Source organism: Anopheles arabiensis, chromosome 2 (genome assembly GCF_016920715.1).
Source record: "Anopheles arabiensis isolate DONGOLA chromosome 2, AaraD3, whole genome shotgun sequence".
Taxonomy (NCBI): Eukaryota; Metazoa; Arthropoda; class Insecta; order Diptera; family Culicidae; genus Anopheles; species Anopheles arabiensis.
In genome coordinates, this window is record NC_053517.1 from 53,812,178 (window position 1) to 53,837,531 (window position 25,354).

General features: G+C 45.4%; 2 protein-coding genes across 9 annotated transcripts; both read left to right on the top strand.

Annotated features, from left to right (window-relative positions):
• Positions 1–1,804: 1,804 nt before the first annotated feature.
• On the top strand, positions 1,805–25,007 carry LOC120894143 (retinol dehydrogenase 5). Of its 8 annotated transcripts, none has more exons than XM_040296547.1 (5): positions 1,805–1,929; positions 2,877–3,181; positions 22,993–23,245; positions 23,754–24,321; positions 24,398–25,007. In XM_040296547.1, exons 3-5 carry the CDS (start codon positions 23,072–23,074, stop codon positions 24,613–24,615), a joined length of 960 nt encoding a protein of 319 aa, XP_040152481.1. In that variant the 5' UTR covers positions 1,805–1,929; positions 2,877–3,181; positions 22,993–23,071; the 3' UTR covers positions 24,616–25,007. The 8 variants fall into 8 exon arrangements, with proteins under 8 accessions (XP_040152481.1, XP_040152480.1, XP_040152482.1 ...); XM_040296546.1 differs by having other exon boundaries at positions 2,928–3,181; XM_040296548.1 differs by having other exon boundaries at positions 1,805–1,912; positions 2,928–3,181.
• Positions 17,382–18,882, top strand: LOC120894142 (probable galactose-1-phosphate uridylyltransferase). The gene is made up of 3 exons (XM_040296545.1): positions 17,382–17,670; positions 17,778–18,212; positions 18,287–18,882. The coding sequence occupies exons 1-3, from the start codon at positions 17,485–17,487 to the stop codon at positions 18,719–18,721; spliced, it is 1,056 nt and encodes a 351-aa protein (XP_040152479.1). The 5' UTR covers positions 17,382–17,484; the 3' UTR covers positions 18,722–18,882.
• Positions 25,008–25,354: the final 347 nt, after the last annotated feature.

The following is a 25,354-nucleotide window of genomic DNA, read 5'->3' on the forward strand; positions in this document are numbered from 1 at the left end:
CAGCGTTATCTCTTGCCCACGCGATGGTCGATTATCAGAGACAGAGGAGTTCTTCGGGTTGTTTCCGGCAATGAGGCAAAAAATAGTTTCTTTCACAAACCCAAGCATAGCGTAAACATCGACCCGAAGAACAGTAACCAGAATGCCGACAAATCTTGCCTCGGATCAACGGATCGCAATTATCACAGCTATTTACCACCGACCGACCGGCCCTAGTCCAAACTCATTACGGGCAATTCTGCACGGACTGGTGTTTTCTTCGTAACCTACTTCCAGATGGTCTCCCATATTGCGACTGTAATGGGGTCCACGGGATGTAAGACAAATGGAGCTGCCAGATCCGCATGAATCACGTGCCAAGCTCTATCCTCGTCCACAGAACCGATGCGTGCTTTGTGGTGCAAGCGTATAGATGGAAGGATGGATCGTAATGTTTCGTTGTCCGCTAATGGGCAACGCACGGAAACCTGTTCCTGGTGCGATGGGAAGGTTTCGGTTGGAAGCCGTGGCAGCCTGCCGTGGCCACCGTTCACCTAAATTTGAGATAATAATGTCAGCGAAAGCAACGGTCGAGCGGGATGGAGCGGGATCGCGGCCATTCGAGCTGGTCGAGCAATGCTACGAGATGTAGGAGTAAGAGTTACTACGGTCGCCTGTAAACAGACATTCCGCCATTCCATTTCCATTTCGCTTACGTTTTTAGTTTCATTTGTCACCATTTTTTTAGTTGATCAGTTATGAGCGATCGAAACCGATCGAACCGAGCTGCGGACGTGGGAAGGGATGCATTGAACTGCATTACATTTCGATCTCGTACGCTTTGGTTACGCACTGTTTGTGGTTGACACAGAAATGAAAAATTCGACCGTTGTTCGTGACTGTCCCGTGAGTCAGGCAAGCATGCTCGGTTTGTTTTCGGGTTGAAGTTTTACGATCGATTGAAGATAAATTTTGGAAGTGCTCTGACAATTAGATGCATCCGGAAACAGTTCGAAACAATTTAAAACGTTCATATAAACAGGATTATCAAAGGAGCAAAACGCGATTTCTTAGCCACTTTGTGTAGGCATTGATTCCACTATTTGGATCCAACCATTCGATTAATAACGTATCACTTTTTGGCAATCTATTGTAATACCTGATATTTACAAACGATCCTCAGCACATCGTGGTGTCTCCAGATTGATCGTGCTGTGTGATAGGAATCATTACGCTTATTTCACCGTTGGATCTAACGAACTTAACGAACAAGCTTGAAGATGTGTTGCACAGTAGATTACCGAAGCATCGCGACAGCTTAGATTCGATGTAGAAACAATAATTACTATAAAAGCCTTATACAATATTGCCAATAACTAAAAGACATTTAAAATACCGTAAAGCATCAGTAGTAATGTATACAGGAGATCTTCGGCATTAGACTGTATTTGAGATTAAAAAAATACAAGCAAAACCGTTGCAAGATGTACTTCGAAATAGCTGTACGTCGATTGTCTATCAATACATCGTTTGTAGTTTTAGTCGTAAAAATAATAATAATAATAATAATAATAATTATAATAATAATAGTAATAATAATAATAATAATAATAATAATAATAATAATAATAATAATAATAATAATAATAATAATAAAAAATAGAAATAATAATAAAAAAACTAATGATAATAAGTTTAAAAAAAATAATAATAATAATGACATAAATAATAGGTGTAGCGAAAACACGGTACCGTACTGTTCACATACCCTTGGCACGAGCACATCGAGCGAGCGCGGTCTCACACTCGCGATCATCCCATCCCAGTGTAGCGTTTGCCTTCAAAACAGTAGGTTCGCTTTAGTTCGCTCGGCCAGTTCGGCCAACCCTTTCCGCGGAAAGAAACTGGCAGCATAAGGTGGTGCAGTTTGTGCGTATGTGTGGCGCTGTGGTTGGTATTGGTGGTTGTTTATGTGTGTGTGTGTGTGTATGTATGTGTGCAGTGGCTTTATTCCGTACGTCCTCGTCCGGGCTTGGGACGGGTTTGTGTGTGGCTCCGAGTGAGCATGGCGCTCTTGGCGGGCTCCCCATAGGCTAATAACAGGCCATTGCCTATTCCATCTTGAAACCCTTGGGCAGCGCTCACGATCACCGCTTCGCCTCTTTTGATGGTTATGTTTATCTTGCCCGGTAATGCTTCACTCCCATTGCCCTACCCCACCGGCGAAGAGGTTGGCCTTCCTTCGGGGATGGTGGATTTTATCGTTCGTGAGATACGCAACGAAAACCATTTTCATATGCTTTTTAAAAACATGGACACACGGAACGCTTTGCCAAGGCGAAGCACGCGTCGAATTTTTGGAATACGTTTTTCGAGGGATACGACTCCGGTGCTAGGGTGTGCCTACAGCAGCTCATGCAGTGTAGCATAGAGCTATACACCCCACTAGACCGTACGGGGTAGGAACGATCGAGATAGTGTGCTGATTCGGAGGGTCCGGTCAATCTACGCTGCGAAGAATGCGAAATATTCCGTATCGATTGCGGTGAGATGAAACCGCAAAGGAATGGTTGTGAAACTTGGATTATTTTTGTATCATTCCTCCTATTTTATGATCGTCATGCTCGTGCTCTCTCTCTCTTTCTCTCTCTCTCTCTCTCTCTTTTCTCTTTCTCACCTTGCTATCATTCCCTTTCTGAGCCGGTTTCCTTCGCAGCTATGCGATCCAATGTCCAGGGTGCAAAAGAATGCAGTGATTTGTGTTGGGCTGGTTTTGCTTTCTGTTGGACCTTCCAACATATATGTGTACAGGTGCTTAAAGTTCGTAAAACGGTACAATTGTTTCGAGTGGCATATAAGAGCTGATATATTCAAATTTCCTTTGTTTGTGTGTGTAGTGAATTTTATTGAAAAATATTCGTTTCTTCGCCATCTTCCACTTGTTTCAGTGTAATGTGCTAGTTGTAAATTTACAGTGTGTGTGTCTGTTTCTGTGTATAAGCTGTAACAAAACAGCAAAAACAGCATACAAAAGTGTTTCTACAGCAAAGCATTGCGTTTATTGTTAATTAATTAAGCTAAACGTTATATATACATCGATAAAAATTGCTCCATCGTCCCTGTCGATAGTCATCAACCATCGTTGCAGCAGCACAAAACCAACCAAAGTTGGAGAAAACATCCGACGCTGCTCTTTGAAGAGGTACGTTATAAAGATATCATGTCCTGCAAAAAGTTTGGACGTTGTAGGGGTTGGGTGAAAAAAATATCATTAAATAGAAATAATTGGCGTATGTTAGATAGTTACCAACTGTCTTAATTGGCTCTGGCGTCATCGGTGCCGATCCTACTAATGATTTACACAGACACAGTGGACACAGAGACTCACGCGATCGCTCGCTGTGAGTGCTCGGGTGTAGTGGTCAACTGCACTTGCTTTGGAATGTCTGGGGTGATGTATTGCAACTGCAATACATGCTGCTTGAATTAAAGCTGACTGATTAATTGTAAGCTGCAGCTAACACTGGAAGCATTTGCTTTGACATCTATAGGAGGTTGGAATGTTTGTTCGCATTGGCATTGGTTCTATGGATGTAATGAGAAAACTTTTAATTTGAGTCCTTCGAGAACTTAATCGAAAAAATGATTTCCTTCGCTTCAAACATGTACGCAATCACGATAGGGAGAAACGAGCTCTTGATTACATTGCGCGATATTTTCAGAGGACGCTAACAAACACACATACACGCTTGCGATAAAAAGCTCCCAAAACTTTGCTTAATATGTGAGGAAAACACATCCCGGCCGGGAGCATCGAGAAGACGAGGGGACACGAAAACAAAAAAAAACCTGATAGGCATTCGGTTGTGGCCGTCCGTAGCCTCCGGCAGAGCCGGTTTTCGCGTTCGCGTTTCATGTCGTACCTGCCCGTTGAAGTCTTCGCGCGCGCGCTCTCTTGTTCAGCGGGGTGGCTGTGCTTCGCCGCGTTGTTTGGAATTTGCCCGCCCATACTAAACACCGAAAACATGGCTGCCGCGTGCGCAAGGAGAGAAATTATACACCCCTTTGCGCCGTGATCGCAGGAAAGAGTTAAACGAAAATTAGTGACTCTTTAGTGAGAGCGTTTTTTTGTTAGCGATCCGCGGGAATGGTAAGCTGCCGAAGGCCGAAACACCCGTCGGCAGCTGTGGTGAGGTCAGTTCACGAATGTCAAACGTCGTACGGGATCGGCTTTTGAGGCTGGTGGCTTTTGAGTGTTGCTGGCCGGAGCATCTGGGAGGAAAAGTTGCCTAACGAGTTTTTATGTCACCTGCACACATCGAAGGTGTTCCCTTCGGCGGATGCGAGAGATTGTGCGATTGTGTGTTCCGGGGACCGTTGGATGTTTTTAGTTGATGAAGAAACAAAACAAAATCGGAAAGCTTTCCAATAAGGGAAAAAAGAGAAATAATGCTCGAGACAGCCTTTGGCCCGTTCCGCATGAGCAAGCGACTCATGCGCAATGTAATCAATAACATGGTTTCCCTATCGGAATGGAAGTTATTCTTGAAAGTTGCTCACTAGCCCCCGGCGTGACATCGAGCGGAGACATCGAAGAGAAGCGTGTCGAGCTCCAGCCCTACAAATGCCCGACTAATGAAGCGTAGAATTTATTCTAGCACCGAGCAACGTTTCTCATTTCCTTTTTCCGGTGAATAATACGAGTCGTGTCCTACGAGAGGGGAGCTTGCTGTAAGAGAACAAATGCACCATCACGCCGCAGTGCAGTGAATGCACTCGTGAAGCATAACATTAACATTATTGTAGAAGAACGTGCCGACCCGCCGGGTGGTTAATTTCAGAGGCCCTTTATTTTCGTTTCTCCTGTGCGCTCCCTTTCTATCCATTCCATGCTCACAAAGAAAAATCGTGATCGCTAGCAAGAAGATCATCATTCCAGCTAGAACTACGTCAAGATCGTATGATTTTGAATAAATATGAAACCGTATGCGAGACTGTGAGTGTGACCTAAGCTTTTGCAAACCCTTTTGTACCATTGTGCAGTTGAAGAGCAGCATAAGCTCATTCATTTACCCTTCGCTCGATTATGCTTTTGTCACCCAAGTGCTCCGCGTTCGCGATCTCCAGTGACAAAACACAGCCACGCAATCGCGCCAACTCAGCGCTGGAGAGGTAAACAAGGTGGAGGCTGTGCCTAAATGAGGAAATTTGACACCATTTGAACGAAAACAAAAATTTGCATACAGCCATAAATAAAAAAAAAACACGTAGATCAACTAAGCAGTGTGTCTGTGTGCAGTGGTCGAGTGGTGGTAGAGAGTAACAAAAAATTAAGTCACACGTTCGAGGGGCGATATAAAGTTTTTATATTTACATTTATAACTGTGGGTGGAACTGACAAGTGTGGTTTTTATTTGCCTTTTTTTGCTGTAGAAGTGTTTTATATCATTCATTTACTTTCTGATTTTTTTATATCAACTCCAGGTACAGCAATTTATAATTAGTATAGAACTGAGAGTTTATTTTTTCCATTTAATTAAATAGGTTATGAAAAGTCATTCTTTTGTTGCTATTTCGCTGAACACGTACTGGAATAGATATGAACTACATTTCGGTTTTGCTACTCAAAGAAGATTATCTTCATTGTTTTTGCCATAATATTCGTGTCTTGTGCATGGATTCGATTGAATACCACTATGGTGGTGGTTATACATATAAAAACTATAACAATTAAATGTCAAAAGGTATTATGACGATTTTAAATACGATTTGGAAAAAAATGAAACATCCTATTTACAAGACATATGACTCTAGATAGTCGAAGTCTTTATAAGAGTTACTCTCTCTTATGAATATGTTGTTTCAAACAAGCGTTTGAACATCATAGGAGGACACATCACCTCTCGCCAAATTCCAAACGATTTGTTTATTTTCACGTGTATTTGTATGTTTATTGAAACGTGAGACTACATTTGCCTCTTAGTTCGCTTAACATTCCTTAGCCCTTTTAGAAAATCTATTCAAAGGCATGAGTTCGTGTTCGCTATAAGAACTAGCATATAATAACTTAATGAAGAAATAATCACCAATTTGTAACTAGTTACAATTGTGGCGACAGACGAATTCATTGCCGATTGTAACATCTTTCTATTTTGATTACACCGCAATAATACATACACACACACTAAAACCAAGCGTCAAGTAAGCAAAATCGCATCAAAATAATCGTTTATTGCCATAGCGAAGGGAAAGCATACTTCTTCACCTTCCATGAGGCAAATTGCAATAAAATAACAAAACAAAATGCACCACTGTCTTCATTTCGCTTTTCCGCGCTTCCGCTCCCACCAAAGCGAGGCTCGAGGAACCAGCTAAGCAAGTGGCTCCTTTTATCGTCCATCTTTAGTACCGCCACAAATCAGTAAGCGACTCCGTCTCCGATTGTTATTGAACGTATATCGTCGAGGTGGAGAAAATGGGTGAAACGAAAAGTACGGCTATCGTCCAAACGGGCGAGCGTTTTCACCGAAAACTGCACGCCTGAATGCACCGATGAGCAAGTGAAAGAGCGCAGATGGACGCAGTACGCAAGCAGTACGCGCATGCAAGAAAGGCACATGCAATGCAATGGAGAGGAGCGGAAAGAAATGCATCATCGCTTCCCGTATGAGCCTTTGGATGGAGATGATGAGGTGTCGGTGAGATTAGAAAAAAAGGCTGGTAGTAATTCGATAATTTCCCAAGCTCCTAATGTAAGTGATGCTGGGTGTAGTAAACGCTCTAATTAGTGTAGCTCTACAGCATGAAACATGTGCAATTCGGTAGTAAGGGACTAGGGAGTGCTGCTATAGAGATTTGCGGATGGGTTTTTATGGTTAAACTGATTAAAATTACAATTCTTCCTGTAATATTACGTATGTAATTTATTTATATTATATCAATTAAAACCATTTGCTTAAGTGTATAATACTGTTTTTAAGATATAGAAGTGGACCAATTTGCTTGGGTAGATGAAACTAATAAACAATCTTCCGAAAGGTCGCAAAGATTAACACCTTGTCAATGTTTGATGTTATCCTTGATTAGCTTTTGGCATCCCTCCCAAAGACAACTGCTCTACGATCGTAACGTTAGAACATGGAGTGGTACAATTACATGACATTCCCGTGCAAATGATTCACCATCAACATTAATGACACGACAATTTGGCCCTGATGACCATTTTCAAAAGAGATTCTTCGCTGTCTCTCACCTTCTAATGGAGCGTCATTTTCGCAACTCACGCGAACCACGCTTGCGTGAAATTGCGGTGACAATTGAAACAATTTTATCGTTCCCGATTCCTTCCACGCAGCACATGGGACGGGTACCGTCGGCAAGCAAGCAAACGTCTTTTGGAATGGAAAGGCTTCGTGAAAATGATGCCGAATGATGCATTAGTGTGACCAGCAGCTGTGACGCGCCAAGGGCAACCGTCACGCGTAATGGCCGATCGGCCGGATCGGCTGTGCCGCTTCCGTCACCTTAGCCGGCACCGACCTTTGGGGTGGGAATTTTCCTACCATTCTTCTCCTTGCAGGCTCTGTACAGATATGTCGTGTTAGATACGCCCTGTTGGTTCAGGAAATGGCGTAAGCCCCCGGAGTATTTCCTCTAATTTAAACTGTCCTCTCGCATTGCACGGTACTATGAAGTGATACAAACTACGCACCACGATGGATGTCTTGTGGCCTTAGATTAATTTCAACAATATACTAAGGAGTAATTGCATTTTGGGGAAGTTTAGATTACGGCAACAGAAAAGTTGGCATCATGTTTAATTTATTAAACTGTTGACTACAAAGATTAACAAATGGTTCTTAAACGTACTAAATCACTCAGTTGAATGTAAAGTCCCTATCCCAATGAAGAATACTTATCGTTCGATGCATTTTAATTGCACTTGCATGATGAACACATGCTAGTATACTGTTTTCAATGGCTTCCGTCGCTACGGCATCTCTTCTCCTATTGCCTGTACAGTGTGTGACGAAAAAACTGCAGTGTCTCACGCGAGGTAAAGTATACACGCAAAAAAAAGGCACACCCACGTGCTCGTTAATAGTAAGAGCTAGTGAGCAATAAATAATCGATGGTCAAACGTGCTACCCAGTGCCCCCGCACCTTCTACCGATCATACACTAGTTGAAGTGTTTTTTGTTTAGTTTTCTACGCGTTGCTATTGCTACTTCTGCAAAAGGGTAGTAAAAGCGTTTTCGCTTTCGCACACACAAAACAGGGCGCCCATGTCTCTTGGCGTGTGGTGTGGTATGCCGAAGCAGCCGGGAGAATGGCCAAACGCAAAAGAAGCGGCTCATCAACGCCACCCCGGCTCCCCAACCTAGTGCCACCGTGGTAGTAGTAGTGCGTTTTGGAATGAAAGCGCAAGCAAACGCTGCTAATTTGTGCTTCCCTCGAAATCGGAAGCAGGCGGAAGTGTGCGTAGCGTCGAGCGAGCAGAAGCGGTGGAAAAGACTGCACTCTAAAGGGATCGTCGGCTTCGTGCCTCATGGCAATCAGGCCGTTTTTCTATTCGGAATGTTTGGAGCGTTTATTTTGCCGCTTCCAGGGGTAAGCGTTGTAGCTCGCGAACCGGGTCGGGCGCTGGTCGTGTACGTATGGCCAAAACGGGGGGTTTGTTTCCGGGATGTGAATCGTTCGCGGAAGTTGTTTTCGGTGATCTAGTGTTGGTTGTTGGTTTTTTGTTTGTTAGTTTACCATAGCAAACATTCAAACAGCTCAAAGCATAAAGCTAGCTCCTAGAAAGACGGCTATTATATTTACGTTGCATGTGTTTTTCATACAAATCTGCATCTTTTTGGAGAAATATTTGTAGACAAAAATGGACATTTCCATCATGCCATGTTATGATAGTACATCTGGTATGAGATACAATGACTTTATTGCAAGATAGCGTGTGTTCATTTAATCTATTCAAACGATTCTCACGATTAAGTGAAAGCTCTCACAAAAATCTCCTAAAATGTCATCTTAATGTATGATGCGTGTTGGTTTTTTTGATCGTTGATTCGAACACAACGCGCCGCAACGATCGCATATGTAAATAGAGCGGATATTGATTCCACGACCGTCGCTGACACAATCGCTACAACTTGTGATCATTCTTGGCCTGCCAATGTATGCTCGCTTCCACCGACATCTCATTCGTATGCGATGAGGCTGCATTTTCCGCTGGTCGCAGCAAATGGCATTGACTCCCACCAACCCTTAAGCTGGACTGTCACTTCGAATGAGGCTGACCGTTTCGAGCGCACACTCTTGCACAATTGTGTCACATCGTTGCCCAAATCGCGGACGGTGGCTGGGATCCGCTTTTCCCACACGAACTGCCATGTGAGATCACCAACCTGTATGGGAGAAGGGGACACATGCCACGGAAAAATAGCTCTAGGAACTCAGCCAAGCGAATCGTCTATCGGGTGTCCGTTTCGCAGTGTCCCATGACTTTAATCTACCCGTCCGCTCACCCTGCCCGTGGCCAGGGTAACTGTTTCTTGTGTGGCTTGTAGTTGTAGCTTCATCCCGCTCTTTCACTGTAAGGGACAAGACGTTTTTTTTGTATTATTAGCTACGTATTGAAGATTGGAGCGCGGGCATTAATTGCACCGTGATTGCATTCGCTTGGAGGGAAGCGGACCGAGCAAACAGCACCCAACAACCACAACGACGACAACGGCGACAGTGAGTGAGTCGAGCCCATCAGGTGAATTGGATTGGATTGAGTGGTATTGGGACACGTGAACCGCAAGACAATCCGTTCGCCAGTGCAATTAAATACCACTAAACGCCACTCACTATTTCCTTTCCTTCGTCCAATTCGTGTTGAACGGTTGAATTGTGTTTCTTTTTGTTCGTAGGCGAAGTCTTCGTTTAAAAAATCACTTCAACCGTAGCTAGAAACTTTGCCCGTCCGCAAGTGGCTTAGAAGAAATAATAATGAAAAAACGGTACAATTTAAAGGTACTTCTTGGCGAGCAGTCTTTTCACACCCAGTGTGTGCGAGTGTCTTTATGATGGCATTGATTTATGCGTTAAAATTACCCTGCATACAAAATGGTACCATTCATAGCGAGTGTCTTCAGTGCTGCACCAAACGGCAGCACTTGTTCGAGTGTGAAGCAGTCTGTGCCTGTGTGCAAGGTCAGCGTTTTGGTGTACGTCCTGCATGTATATGCATGCGCCGTTGCCCCTCAAACATGAACCCCTGTGCGTATGACCAGACAACTCTTTCCTCACCCCTCTTCTCCCACCTAATCCCTACCAACCATCCTGCCCGTTGTGGCGTTTGTTTTGTGAAAGTTGTCGAAGGTGGTCGCACCGATCGTGGTCGTACCGAAATGCCGCCTTCGGTGTCCTCGTTTCGGGCCGAACCTGTTCTGTGCACCGCCGATGGTTTCACGTTCCTTTCTGCGTGCCGAATTCGAGTTGCATACCCCTCCCTATATGCTCCCCATCTAGGCTTGGCGCGCGTTAAATGGCGACTTCGACTTCGACTGCACCATCGGAACCGCAGCTGAGGAGGTTGACCGAGGAGCGCACAGCAGATGTGAATTGACTGGACAATGAACCTTCTGTCACGGCACTTAGTGTAAACAAATAAGTCGCGATCTTGTACGGATTGGCAGGGGCGAAGTTGAGCCTTTCGCGACGGGGTGTGTACCGCTACACGTGCATTGTTTGTCGATCGCTGTTTGGTGGAGGCGTTTCATTTCTTTTCGCGGCCCAATCGGCATGGTGAGATGATCCGGGCAACGGTAAACATGTGTTTTGGAGCATACACATTTCTCTGCTCTTTTTCGCAGTCCGACCTTTCGTGGGGTGGAAGATGACGCGATCTATCGCGTGATCGTGATGTGTTAGCGTAAACATCTTCAGTGCGCTACTTTTGCTTTACAGTCGGACGTTGTGCTATATTATGGTGATATTATACTTGTGGAATACTTGTATTTGTCTCATCTCGAGGAAACTTGTGCCTCAAAATCGAAGTTCGATACATTTACGAATTGATTGGGGCTTCTTCTGCAATCACTATTACAAGCTGGAAGAAATGTGTTGTTTACTCACCTATTACATCCTGTTACATTGTAATCCTTGGCTTCTATGTTTAATGACATGCGCCAAGTCTCTAAGCCGCTTTGTGTTCGTCTTCCCGTGACAGTCACGCTTGCATTAAAGCTATTCTTTCTGCTACACAAGAGACTAAAAATACATCTCTCGAAAAAAAAGCTAAACTCCGATATGAAAGTAGACTCATTTGTTCCATTATTACTAGACGCGCTAATTAACCGCAGAGCCGGTCACTCACGCCACCGTCAAAGCCGTAACCGTAGTGGAAACATCCGTCAAAATGATGCGATAAAGATCATGATCGTCACGGCAATCGATTAACGGCGCAACACTAAAGTACTACTTTCTTCATGATGAATCAAACCCGGGAAGCATGCTGCTGTAACATTGATTTTCGATGGAGCACCGCCACCTAACATTCAGGTAGCGTTTCGGTACACCCTCCGGTGGGTGTTTTCACCTATTGTGTATGCAGCAGTAGTAGGGGAGGGCATACACAATAATCGATTTGCGGACGCGATTATGATGACGTCGGTCGAGCTTATCAGTTTTTCTCCTACACGGAGAAAGGAGATGCATGTTTCAAGCCCTGTGGGTACGTCATTAGGTAGCTCGAACGAGTATATTTAACAAAAAAGTACACCCACTTCCTTTCGTATCGATCGTGTTTGCCAACGGGCACCGTAATTTATGCAAGATTGGTTTCATTTTTTATTTGTTTCACTCAGAAATTCGAACAAAACTTGCTAATTGGATTGTGAATGGACGCCCCAGTTTCTCTGCGGAGGCTGTACCTGCGTTTAGATTAACATAAAACGGAAAGAAACGGCTCTGAGGCTAGCTGACCCACTTCACGAACACGGCAAACCACATGTTCTTACGCGTGATTGAAAAACGATCATCTTCCCGCGGTGCACCCACCAATTGCCATGCAGCCCGTTCTCTTTCTGGCTAGTTGGTAGCGTTCGGAGGATTGTAAAACCATAATCATAAATCATGTGCCCTCTTCCGCCGGTTCCGCCGTTCCCACTGAAGGGCGGCTCGAGCGCTTTGGTCATACACTAATTACGATCAAAAAGCGGCCCTACAGAGGCAGGGTGGAGTGCGTTGGATGCACCGGTCTATGTTAAACATTCGTGCCAGCAACCATGCTGGTAGGCTGCTGCTGCTGGAAGAGTTGGTCCTGTCTATTGAGGCGGAAAACCTGAAGCGTGTGCTCCAGTCTTGTACCGAGATCGATTTGATCGTTGTTGAGCATGCTGAGGTACACATTGTACAATTGTGGTACACGATTCTGGACCTTTTTTACAAGGGGACAAAGAGAGGGAATAGGAGACGCTTGGCTGGAAAGTTGATGTCGATCCATTTTTTTTCTTTCTATATTGCAAGAAACTGACGATGGCGGAGTGAAAGATATGAAAGTTGCATCCTAATGGGTTCTCTGAGGTTTTCGTTTGAAATTGGCGGACACAGCGTAAGGTTTACGCTTGCCTAACAGTAGCCGTTGTGCCTTTTAGCAGTCTATTTGAGCGCTGAATAGATGCAGTTTTTGCGCGAACCTTATCGTTCCATCGAAAGACCTTTGCTACCATTGAGTAGCATTATGTAAACGCTTTGAGGTGCGGGCTGAAACTATGCTGTTGAAGTTTGTGGTTCGGTTATCTCATCCCATTTCCTGTATAGGGATTTCCTTTTCTTATTTGTTTGTTGCGAAAAGAGAAAAGTTATTCACTTTATATTCAACTTTTTCGCAGGAAACTTAACAGAAATCTAACAAATTCAGTGTCTTCTCCGAATGTCTCACACAAATTATGATATATGTAAACAAACTATTTTATATTATTTGTGTGACCTAGGACCTAGGAGCTGTTGTGAACACAATTGGTTGTTCGCCGTTATTGCATAAGGTGTAGATACTGATCATTGGACACTTCATTCTAGGCCGTTTCCATGACACACACACACGCGTCATACAAACGTTCCCTCCGGTCAAACCCTCGCCTCACGTATGTGTCAACTCCAAACTAGTTCAACTTTGTGATCTTCGGATTAGGGAGCTGTTAAAAGTGTGCTCGGATTGGTCATAAAGGCAGCGTGCCTTGAAGTCTCAGCTCACAGATAATTGCTTTGTTGCACGACACTTCACAGCGAACTATTGTTAGGTTAAGAATAACAAGCAAACCATTACGGAGAGGCACGGCGGTCGGTTGAGGGTGCATCGTAAGGTGCATCGTACTTCGTTAGCACATTAGTCGCGTTCACAGTCTGAATGGCAGGTGGATGTGTTCGTGCAACGATCGCTCAAGTTAGTGTCGTTTAGTGTATTCGTATGGAGAGCTGACGTGCCCGCCGGGACTAGAATCTTCCGTCCTACCTTGTGCACTAATCGGTACAAGGTAATCGGGAGGATCGAGCGAAGGCACAATCCGTTGTGTAATGCTGGTTGGTTGTTGAAATGCATTGCTAGTCTCCAAACAAACACACATACTCCAGCAAACTGGTTGACGTATCTTTTATGACGTCCAAAATTTTTATTAGGTCCTTCACAAAGCGTACCCAAGTCGAGGATATCGATAGCGACACCACCAAATATTACTTTCAATCACATTAACACGCTGCAATGCCATTTACTCGCCTGAAGAACGCTTCGATGAGCTAGACTTTCGCTTTTGGCCAAATTGTCCCCAGTCGCACATGACATCCGACACCGTCACCGATTCAGGGGTTTGGTTCGCTGTGTCGTTCACGTTCACTAGGCTCTCGGGAGCGGTAAGCTCAAGAAGGAACCAGCGTGTGTCGCAAAAGGCCAACACGAACGAACGAGCGGCCTTCGTTTAGACGTGTCAAGAATGCTGACTAGTTTTTGTCCAGCCGCAGTCAATTACAGTGTGTTTCGTTTGCTTGGGTGATAGGCAAGCGTTGGCCTTGCGTGATGGCCTTTGTGTCTCAGGACTGTCCTTGGCGGCAGGACTGGTTTGGCTCGAGAGGCGTGTTCTCTTCCGTGCTGCTTGTGCTTGGATGACTTCGCGATACAGGTCGGACAGGTTCTGCTGTGATAAGAGCAGCCATCATCAATTCCGAGAGCTTAAGCGCACCGCACGGAGAACGTTCTGGATAGCTGTATCTAAGCTGGAGCCAGTTTTGCATCATTAATGAAGCACCATCTTAGATGAACAAGCTGCCATGGGTAACAACTCACTGGAATGTGGTTTCGGAAGACGCACCCCAGCGTGTAGACAGCTCAAGAAGGAAGGAATTAATGCATGTTTTGAAATCCATGATCCACGAAACTCTGTCCACGCACATCAGATCTTGATTGATCAACCATTGTTTGTTGGCTTACGGTCCTTTCACTTTTTACACCAGTTTCCGGCCAGCCGTACGTGCACCGCTGGCTGGGAGAAAGAAAATCGAAATCCGATTGGAAAAATAGAGCTGGAAAAATAGTGTACCGGGCGGGCCATAAACACCGCTCGAGGCTCGGCAGGGATGGAGCGGCTAGCGGGAAGGCTTGGCCAGCTTGGAAGAAATGAAAATGATGATCATGATTTACGTAACCGGAAGGCCCCACACACGTACGTAATTGCGCCCGGGTGCCCGGTGCACAGAGCTGCGGAAGAGATGCGAACGAGAAGTCATTTATCGATCGCGAAAGATGCGATGGACGCTGTCCATAAACATGTCTGCCATGCCGTTGGGTGCCCGCAGAGTTGCTGGAGGAAAAGTCACCCTCTCACACACATATGCGCACCTTCGCTTGCATGAAGCGGAGTGGTTGCGAAAGTAGCCGCAGCAAAAATGGTAAACAAAAACAAAAATCGACGCCATACTCCTTCAATCTTCGGTGCTCAGCCCTTGCCTCACCTCTCGCCCAACGACTGGCAGTTCCGTGGGCAGGAAAACTGTTTGCACAAATATTACAGTTTCACTGAATTTAATAACACTAATTAAATTCACTCATCGCTCATCGGCATGGTGCGCGTTGCGTCGAAACCATGAAGATGGTTGGGTAGGTTTTCCTATGGCCTTCGGCTTCGGCAAGTCCGGCACAAGACCGGAGTCGGAAAGAGAAATCGCGCGTCACAGCCGTGCGTCGAATACGTTTGCTTTGCCTCTTCCACTCGATCGTATCCGAAGATCCTGTCGCAGTGAATTGTTTAGTTAATGTTGTATATCAAGCGGTAAAAATTAAAATATGCTCACGCGTGGAAGCTGCTCACGAGCATTTCATTATTATCAGGCTACAGGTTTTTAGTAAACCCCATCATCTGGCTGTGTACGCATATCAAAAGCTGGTTATCGATCTTCCCGGCGCAGTGCGACGGGTCGCCATGTAGTGGACGGCCAACGAATGTGTATTGTTACACCTCTCGCCACATTATAGCGACGGTCGGTCGGCTGTGTTGTCGCTTTCACGCGTCCATTTTTGTGCCAACCGTTGCACAACCAGCGCAGCGTGCACATATATGCGAGCCATCGCCAACTTGCACGACGCGCCACGCCACGCATTCAAACTGCTGACCGATCGAGTGACGGTGACCTATCGAGTTTCCACCAGCGGGCTTCTTACGACACCGAAAACATCAATTGCAGGCAGGGGAATAGGGTTTACTATTTGTTTACTTTTTTTTCGGTCGCTACGACGAAATTAAACGAAAAAAGCTCACCTATGTGATAACGCCTTAGAAATCGATCAATCGACCGGCTACATCGTGTATGAATAGGCGTATCTCGTACACGTGCACTTTGTTACACTCCCGTAGTCGAGTTGATTGTGGCAATGCCGCAAAATGGAAACGAAAGTTTTCCTTGTCCATGTGTACAAAGACCTCCCCGGCTCGGTGACTCTTGGCTGAAACTGTGCAGTGCCAGCTTATTGTCCCTAGTAGTAATAGTAGCAGCGCTTAGAGAACGGGTGTACTGCGCTGGTGCATTGGAATGCACTGGCAAGGTGATTAGCAATTTGCATTGGCTGTGGTCACTATTGTGCTCTCTCACGTGCGCTGTGCTGTTTGTGAATCGCGTGTCTCGATTATGCCACCTGAGGTAGTCAGTAGGGTGGACTATGTATGCTTTGTTTCCTCTAGAAAGGTACAGACTATAAGTACATTCATGACGGAGTGGCTGGCTGACAACACAACAGAATAAAAGGAACTGGACTTATATTTTCTTGTGTTTTGTAATTGTACCATCGCTTGAACGGATATCTAGATGTACTTCCCTCGATATAAATATGTAGGTTTCGTACAGCTTAAAAATCAATTAACAAGCTGGATAACTGTTTTGATAGATGGTGGAAAACTCCTGTCTCACACTCGGTGTCGTTGACTGCTTGCACGATTAAAGGTTACCTTCACACTAGAACATCTGCCACGTCACCGGGAACTTGACGCAAAGGGTGCAAGAAACCTGCAGCAAACTGACCGACGTACCATATCGACGATACATACACATAGCATCACAGGTGTAGCTAATAGAAGAAAATTTATTACATCATACGCGAAGCCGCTTAATTTCCGCCAACCATCAAGCTGCCTGTTTTCCAACCACGCTCTTCCCTTTTGTGCTAAGGTTCGGCGGGTTGGGATTTTGTTTTTATCTCCGACTGGCTTTTAGTATCCCAGCTGTGTGATGACCAGTTAGGCAACATTCATCCACAATTACACATCCGAACTAGCGGTATACAGCGTGGAAAACAGTTTCTTTTCAGCGGTGGAAGAACGGTATCGGGGGAACGATAGTTGATCACTTTACACTGCTACCTTTTTGGTGCGAGAATACTAATTAGTGGGAACGGGTATTTTGGTGAACGAAGTAGGTTCGAATTGTATGAGTTATTAGCTCAATTATAATAACGATAGCGTTTGTCTGGAATTATATTAATTCATAAAAGAAAACAAATATGATCGTTAGAGGGAGTTACTATACGCGGTAAAACACGCTTAAAGCAATTGCCTGCTTGGTGGGTATTTTGAACTGAACGATAAGAATGAACGATCGTTTGAATGTGGTATTACAGTCCAAAATTTAAACATTTTGCGTTAGTTTTTAAATTTTTCTCTCAAATCTTCAAGAACATTCTTTGTTGAACATTCTGGAAATAAACGAAATTGATTGGAAATGCAAAAAACATCTTGTATTTTTTGTTATCATTTACCATGTCTCTCTATTGACAATTCGAAACCCTTCTCGATCAGTTCTGAATAAGCCCTACCAGCTGTTGTTTACATCTGTGCTTATCAAACTGTCAATGTTGCCCTATCTGCGGTCTGCCAAGCCGCTGCCAAGTCGGTGCTCGCATTGGCCAATTCTATACACTCATTCAATGTTCTACCATTACCGTGGGCAGTTGTGTTCATCGCCTCATTTTGCAGTGAAATGTTCGACCCGACAGATCATCAACACCGCCGTTACAATCCACTGAACGGGCAGTGGGTGCTGGTGAGTCCGCATCGCATGAAGCGGCCCTGGTCGGGCCAGGAAGAAAATCCTCAGCCAGAGAATCTTTCCTCGTTTGATCCAACGAACCCGCTGTGTCCGGGAGTGACCCGCCCGAATGGAACCGTAAGTGTGCATCTCAAGGTCACATTGGCTGGTCTGACCTGCCCGCGACCTGCTGCTAATCGAAAGATCGGAACATTGTGTACTGATATTGCTTTGTGGTCGTTAAGAAAAATCCCATCTACGAGTCAACGTTCGTGTTTACGAACGACTTTCCGGCCCTGCTGGAGCAGGTACCGGAGCCCCCGTCCAGCGATGATCCGCTGTTCCAGATAGCACCGGCGCAGGGCACCTGCCGGGTGATGTGCTTCCATCCGAAGTCTAACAAAACGCTACCACTGATGACGCCCAAGGAGATACGCAATGTTATTGATGCGTGGATCGCGGAATTCCGCACGCTGGCGCAGCGGTACCAATGGGTGCAGATTTTCGAAAACAAGGGTGCAACGATGGGCTGCTCGAACCCGCATCCACACTGCCAGATCTGGGCCTGCTCGTTTCTGCCGAATGAGCCGAAGATTAAGGATGATATGTTGCGGCAGTACTACGCAGCTCATGGAACGGCTCTACTGGATGATTACGTGAACCGCGAATTGATTAAGAGGGTAACAATGTGGTTTGGCTTTGTTTGGAAACAGCTTGATAAGCACGGTGCTAAATGTTTGCTTGCGCTTTTCAGGAGCGAATTGTCATCGAGAATCCGGACTGGCTGGTGGTGGTTCCGTTCTGGGCAGTGTGGCCGTTCGAAACGATGGTGATTTCGCGAAATCGGAACAAGCGCATCACCGACCTAACTTTGCCGCAGATCAACAGTCTAGCGATCGTGATCAAGGAGCTGACCACCAAGTACGACAATCTCTTCAAGTGCTCATTTCCGTACAGCATGGGCTGGCACGGTGCACCGACGGCGGAGCTGGCGAATGGTGCCGCGGCTGACCAGCACTGGACCCTTCATGCAATCTACTACCCGCCCCTGCTTCGTTCCGCCACGGTGCGCAAGTTCATGGTGGGCTTCGAGTTGCTATGCCAGGCGCAGCGTGATCTGACGGCTGAACAGGCCGCCGACAGGCTTCGTGGACTCTCCGGCAAACGACACTACAGTGAGCAGCTGTGAAGGGGAGGTATCGTTGAGTGAGCTATCTAATCGTGCCACGGTCATATCGAGCATATTGGGACAGACAGAGCGCTTAGATAAGGGCTTAGTGCAGCGGGTTTCGGTGGGTGTACATTCCATTGTACGTGAATAAAGTACCTTATCCGATGTTTTAAGTATCACGAGAGTGTTGATGTTATTATGAATGTAGCATGATGATAAGCAAGATGATATAATGGATGCCCTTGCATTCATAAAAAAGGATGAATCGATCGTCGTTCAGTAGCATTTTGTGTATGGATTTAATTATCACTGGTAACCTTCTGAAGTGCAGCACAACAACAGCTGTTGGTTTAATATTGATGGTAGCCATAAACGCAGCACAGATAAGTGATGTTTTTAGTTCTCTATACAGTAAAGATCATTCCAAGGACATAGTTCGAGCGTGCTGTAACACATCGACGAACAGAGCGGATGAATCTTACCTTGCAAAGAAATGCCAATACGCCAACACAGCTCTGAGCGGGAACAGTTCAGCGATGCGTATCTCCGTATGATATGGGTCTGGTTTGTTGGGCAAAAAAACGCTTGGTGGTCATCGTATGGTTCAGCCCAAGGAGCAAGGATTTAAGCAATGAACGAGGCGCATTGCCGCGAGCTTGTAACGTACAATAAAATGATTAAAAGATATTTTCAAAATCAAAATCAATAACCGTGAATTGGACAAGCGTACACACAATATAACGTTGATGAGTTCTCAATTTTACCCCGACATTTTTAAAACAACTATCGATACGATGTGCTGAGCCTTGTGGCACGTGTAGCGAAATATGTTTAAATGTATAAGATAGTCTATAAACCACGGTTGCTGGTTCTGCTTTTCCCTGGTGCTTGAACCCTGCATACATTACAATTCACCGATGAAGCTGCACACGAAGCTTCCCTTCACATAGGTTCAGTTTTGCGCGATCCTCATTCGCGCATCCATTTGACATCATCGTGCAAAGCAATTTATCGCATTCCTTTACCACCGGAGTAGATAGGTGCCTGTACGATCTGCCGCTACAAGGTTTTGTTGATCGACAGATGATCGCACCCATATGAACGCCATATTGGCTGAGCATCGTATGGACGAGAAGCTAATGCCATCGCAGTGGAAGGGGAAGCCGTTGGAGACTTTCGTAAAAGTCACGCCGTTAGGCCGCACACACCGTCTGCCACACCCTTGTACTGCGTACAGATGTTTGCGTTCACGGTGCGATGTATGATCACGCTGCCATTCTGTAATTGTTTGCTTACCAAGCACTCAACCCCGAAAGCCCAGCAGAACCAACTAAACCAGGCCATGAGGAGCTTCGTTACGTCTACAATTCGTTCGTGTTCGTGAACATCATTTCCAAATTTTAGACTCTTTCCATCTGACTATACCCCTGGTTCAATGCGCCAGATTTGTGATGCTCAAGAACTGAAGACCTCCTAAAGCACCTCCTCCATAGGAGGTTAGTAGTGCGGTATTCGGTTGTACCGATCCGTTAGCAAGTACGATAAACTGACTGCCCTGTGGCCATGTAGTAGCTGGTCAAGTGTACAGTACCCGCGTGCTGTGTGAAGCTGCTATTTGAATGAACTTTGTATAACTGCAGTTGTAGCCGCGGTCAAACGTAACCTCGGTACGCGGCTGCGGCGGCTAATGGTGGAATGTATAGTTGCGTGGAACCAGCACATTGGAGGTTGAAGCACAATGAAGCGAAACAACCTGGGTCAACTGCGTGATCAGCATTGTAAACAGTGGTAGGGCCGCACGGGTACTACCCGGAACCCCAGACAGTACTGCTATCAGTGGGGTGTGTTTGGAGGCACTAGATTTTATTGTACATTTTACAAGAATGTACCTGTTGTAGGTCGCCCAAGATGCTTACATATTATTTATATGCAAATATGGTTATAATTGTGTTAAGTTACCCGTCAAAAAATTAAATACGAAATTGATTATTTGTAATGCATTGAAAGCCAGAAAACAGAACGTTGCAAATGACTCAACTCAGCTCGCAAGACACGACACCGCTGGTCTTTTCGTCCCATTCTTGATTTGCTCTGTGCTCTGCATAAATAGGTGACAATTTTGTATTGTGTGCAAATCGTGGCCATCGACATCACACTAAAGCAAAATTAAGTGTGACAAACCGTGAAGGCATTGTATAGCAACTGGATGCACGCTGGCTTCAGCATGGCAAAATAAAGTTGACTGACTTGAAGTGAAGAAATTAAGCTACATCTCAAACTTACTTAACCAAACACTGGTACACCGTGATTGCAGCAGGAAACCTTAAACAATCTCCATTCCTGCTTAACAAGTACGAATGTTTTTTAAACAAATAGACCCACTCGGTCGATTCGCTTCGCCACAGCAAACTGGAAACGATTGGATTCTATTTACATGCAGAGCGATTTCCATTATCTCGCCAACCATTATCAACCCCAGTGAGGCAAACTGGCAAAGCGCGAAACATCCGATGGTTTATGGTAGAGGTAATCGATTCCCATCTGGCGATGGTTACACGCATCCATCTTCCGGCGTACCCCAACACAATGGCTCCCATTGACTCTCCGGTGGGAAGCCACACCTTCGCACAACACTGCGTCACGACCTTGACAGTGGCCGAGGATGATTTCATATTGCTTCGACTTCGCACAAATGCTCAGTGGACTAAGAAGCGAAGTACGATCGACGAGGAAACGACAGCAGTGCGGCATTTTAAATGTGATTCGGATTAATTCCGAAAGAACCTTCGTGCTGGATGGAGGTAACGCTTGAAATGGCAGCTCTCCTGCCTTTGGGCGACGTTCTGCTGAGTCGTAAACGGAAAAGCTAATGATCCATTGTATTGATGGAATATTCTGCCCGCGATTGGTTTCGTGCGGGCATGATATATGTGGGTCTTTTTTTATGTGTGTGTGTTGTTCCTTTTTTCTCCAATTAGAGCTTGAGTCGTACACCACCATCTTCATCAGGAAATGGGCCTACATGGGATTGTTTTGTGTTTGTCAAATAACGGCTTAGCTCACGCCGTGTGTTTATGAACAATTGCAGTGTTCAAAAAAATATTTATCAATTTACTGTTTAAAAATACATTCAGCTAAGTTGTTATATGCAACCGCGTTAAATAATACCATTCGTTCCTGCAAATTGCGCAGCACATCGTACCATAAATCACCCACAGCCAGAGACAGGGGGATGTTGATGGGCAGCGTTGAAACAACTTCGTTACAAATGCTGCCGTAGACGGTTCCGCTTGTTATATTTTCTTTTTCAAGCCATAAACAGCACCTGATACGGTTTGTCTTTTTTTTTGTTAAGCCCAATGTCCAGTTAATAAAATACACTCAATGCATGTATGGGTGTGCATTTTTTTGTTTGTTCAACGAAAAGACGTTGGCTGGCTACGTTACGCAATAAGCTCTGAGCGGAAAAAATAAAACCAAATTCGAATGAGGCGAAAGTTGAACCATCAACTCGGACCAGTTGGTAATTTCAGTTGCACAAGGAGTCAAAATCATTGGCCAACCACAGCAGATGCATTTGCATGTTGAGATGTTGCCATGGGTTACATCTCGATCGCTCATAGCGAGGATCGCAAGTAGGTTCCATTACCAATAATATTGATTCACCCAAACCAATTCGTTCGGCATTTCGTTCGTTCGCTTCTATTGAATTTGAGTTCAATGAAAATGCGAAACCCGTCGGTCATTTAATGTGGCTCTTTGATAAGGAAAATTCAAACATAGAAGCAAGGAGATAGAGAGTGAGAGAGAAATCTTCAAAAAATGTATATTACACAAGCGTTGGGTTAGTTTTGTTATGATGCATCTCCACGTTGTTACGGTTGCGATCAGTTATGCACATACTGCTGCTTTCGTTTTCCAAACTCCGTTAACGCTGCACTCTACGAACCAAACTGGAAGGAAAACATTGGGTGAAAAGACGCGAAAACAAAAATGGAAATGGTATATCTTATGCCAATCATTTAAAGCTTTTTGATGTGCGGACTGGAAAGCAAATAAAGTAGCCGAACAATTTCGCCCTCCCAATTGGCCTGGAGGTGCTGGAGGTGGTGGTCACAGGTGGTGATGAATCGATTATGAAATCTCATGCCCTCATACCGTATCTAAACTTCATCGCACCCATACATCACAGGCTTAATTTTCTTCATTAACTCGAGACATAGCAGCAACAAGCAGTCGTTTTTCATGATTTTCATCGGTTTGTTTCGTTTCGTTCGTTTCTGTTCCAGATTTTCACGCCAACATCTTTCTGTCGCGCTTAACGGAAACGGAAACCCATCGGAATAGCCGTGGTGTGTGTAGCTCAGCATGGAAGTGCAGACCGCTCTGGTGCTGACGATTCAGCTGATAGCGCTGTTCTCGATAGCGGGCGCTTTGCTACTGTATCTGCTGTGCAAGGTGCGAGGAACTCGGGACGATGCTACCGGAACGCAGAAGGGCTCGATACTGATCACCTGTGCGGACACCGCGCTGGGACTGCAGGTAAGCAGCGGGTGTAATACACACCTCAATTATTCGAAAGTAAAGCTTCACAGTAGTGCGACATTGGCAATGAATCGGCATGCAAATGGAGTGGATAATAAACCCTGCAGCCATCTTATCACCATCGTTTCAAAGTTGCCGAAGAAAGGCTGCCAGCTTTCGCAGTGCACCCGCATATCGTGGTTGTTGGATGCGCAGTGCATGCCATTTTACCTTTAGTCAGTTGATAATATCAATGTTTAGCAAAGCGTAGGAAGTGTCCGAACGCTTTCAAGCGTAATCCAATGCTTTGTCAGCTTTATCGTGGCATCGCCCCGCTGAATAGATTCAGAGTTTCTAATCGGCTGCTGCGGTACATTAAGCAAGGAGTACAGTTGGCATGGAGCTGACGCTATCGGTGACAGTAAGCGAATTGCAGATGTTGTACCACAAACTGTTGTAGGCTTAATTAGCGAACCGCATTATCACGCAATTAAGTTGATCCGTACTTTTCGCCTCTTTCTCACAGATCTGCACATTCTTCGCCAGCAAAGGACACCGGGTGTTCGCGGGCATGAAGGACCCGGTGGAGTCGTTACCCGCGAAATTGCTGCGCGGTTGGATGAAGATGCGTGAAAACTCCGACACGCCAGTCAGCGGTTCGGTCGTGCCGATGAAGATCGACGTTACGCGGGAAGACGTGCTGCGTGAGGCGGCCGAATCGATGGGCGCTCATCTGAATGCTGGCGAGCGGGGCATACTGGCCGTGATCAACACGGCTGGATCGGTGTACCGTGGGCGCATCGACTCGCAGGACTCGCTGCAGTGGGAGAACATGTTCAAGAACAACGTGATGGGGTGTCTGAGGACGGCGCGCGCTTTCATCGGACTGTTGCGACCGACACGGGGCCGCCTGATTCTGCTCGGCTCCGGTAACGATGATGATGGGCTGACCGTGTTTATGGCCACACGGAATGCGGTGCAGGGATGTGCCGATGCTCTGCGCAAGGAGCTGAGACCGTACGGCGTCAATGTTGTGACACTGGACTCGCGGGGTGTTCCGGCTGAGTCGCTGTTTAAGGCACCGGTTCCATACAGTAAGGCATAACGGTGGCGAGCGTATGGGACTAGTACTAATGTATTTTTCATTTATTATCTCATCTTCTCCCACAGCCATCTCCGATGAGGAAGGTGTCCCAACGCAGTACAGTGCGGACGTGCTGACCAGCTCGGCTTTGGGCGTAATTGAGCGGGCCCTGTATGACAGCCGCCCCAGTGAGACCTACTGTCTTTCGGTGCCAAACAGCAAGTTCCAGATGAAGCTGCCCTGCCGGTCATCGTTGAAGATTTCCGCCAGCCGCACAGACTCAAAGCCCATACAGAGTGTCTGAAAGTCCGACGAACCGGGTAGCTCGGAGCACAGACAGATTTCAGAACTTCTTTGTGCCTATTCGTTTGTCTAATTTTCGTTTTGCTAAGTGCTGTTTGTACGAACGTGTCATCCTGAAACACATACTCGTTGGTGGCTATCGTTGTTTCACACGATTGGCAACGGTTTCGGCCGGGTTAGAGCGCCAAGAATAGCTTGCTGTTTTGTTCGGAACGGTTCGCTGCTTCCCGAATCGCTGACAAATGCGATATTCTCTCTCCTGCACCCCCCTCCCACCCACTTCCCTCCTCCATTCCCTGTGTAAAGTTTGTTTATTTTAAGCAAATGATATGATTGTTTTAGTGTAAAATACATACAGAAATAAAAGAAGTACTTTATTTCGATCTATAGTAATGAAACACAACGATTTTATAATATCAACCGTGCGGAACATTATAAAAAGTTGAGAAAAGAGATTTTTGTGGTTTGTAAATGCTAGGTAGATTTAAATAATTCCGTTAGCCTGGTTTCTACCACTATCTGGGAGCATAGCTAATATAAAGTAGTGTGTTTATGGGCATGTTTTATTTTTTCAACTTACACTAACGTAAGGCAGGTAAAGATGGACATTTCTAATAAATGCATGAAAAAGGTAATGTTAGAATAGTTCAACAATGCAGCATCCAAACTGAAAGTAAAACAACACATTTGAGAACATTTTTGGCATAATATGTGCAAAAATGGTTGAATTCACGAACAAA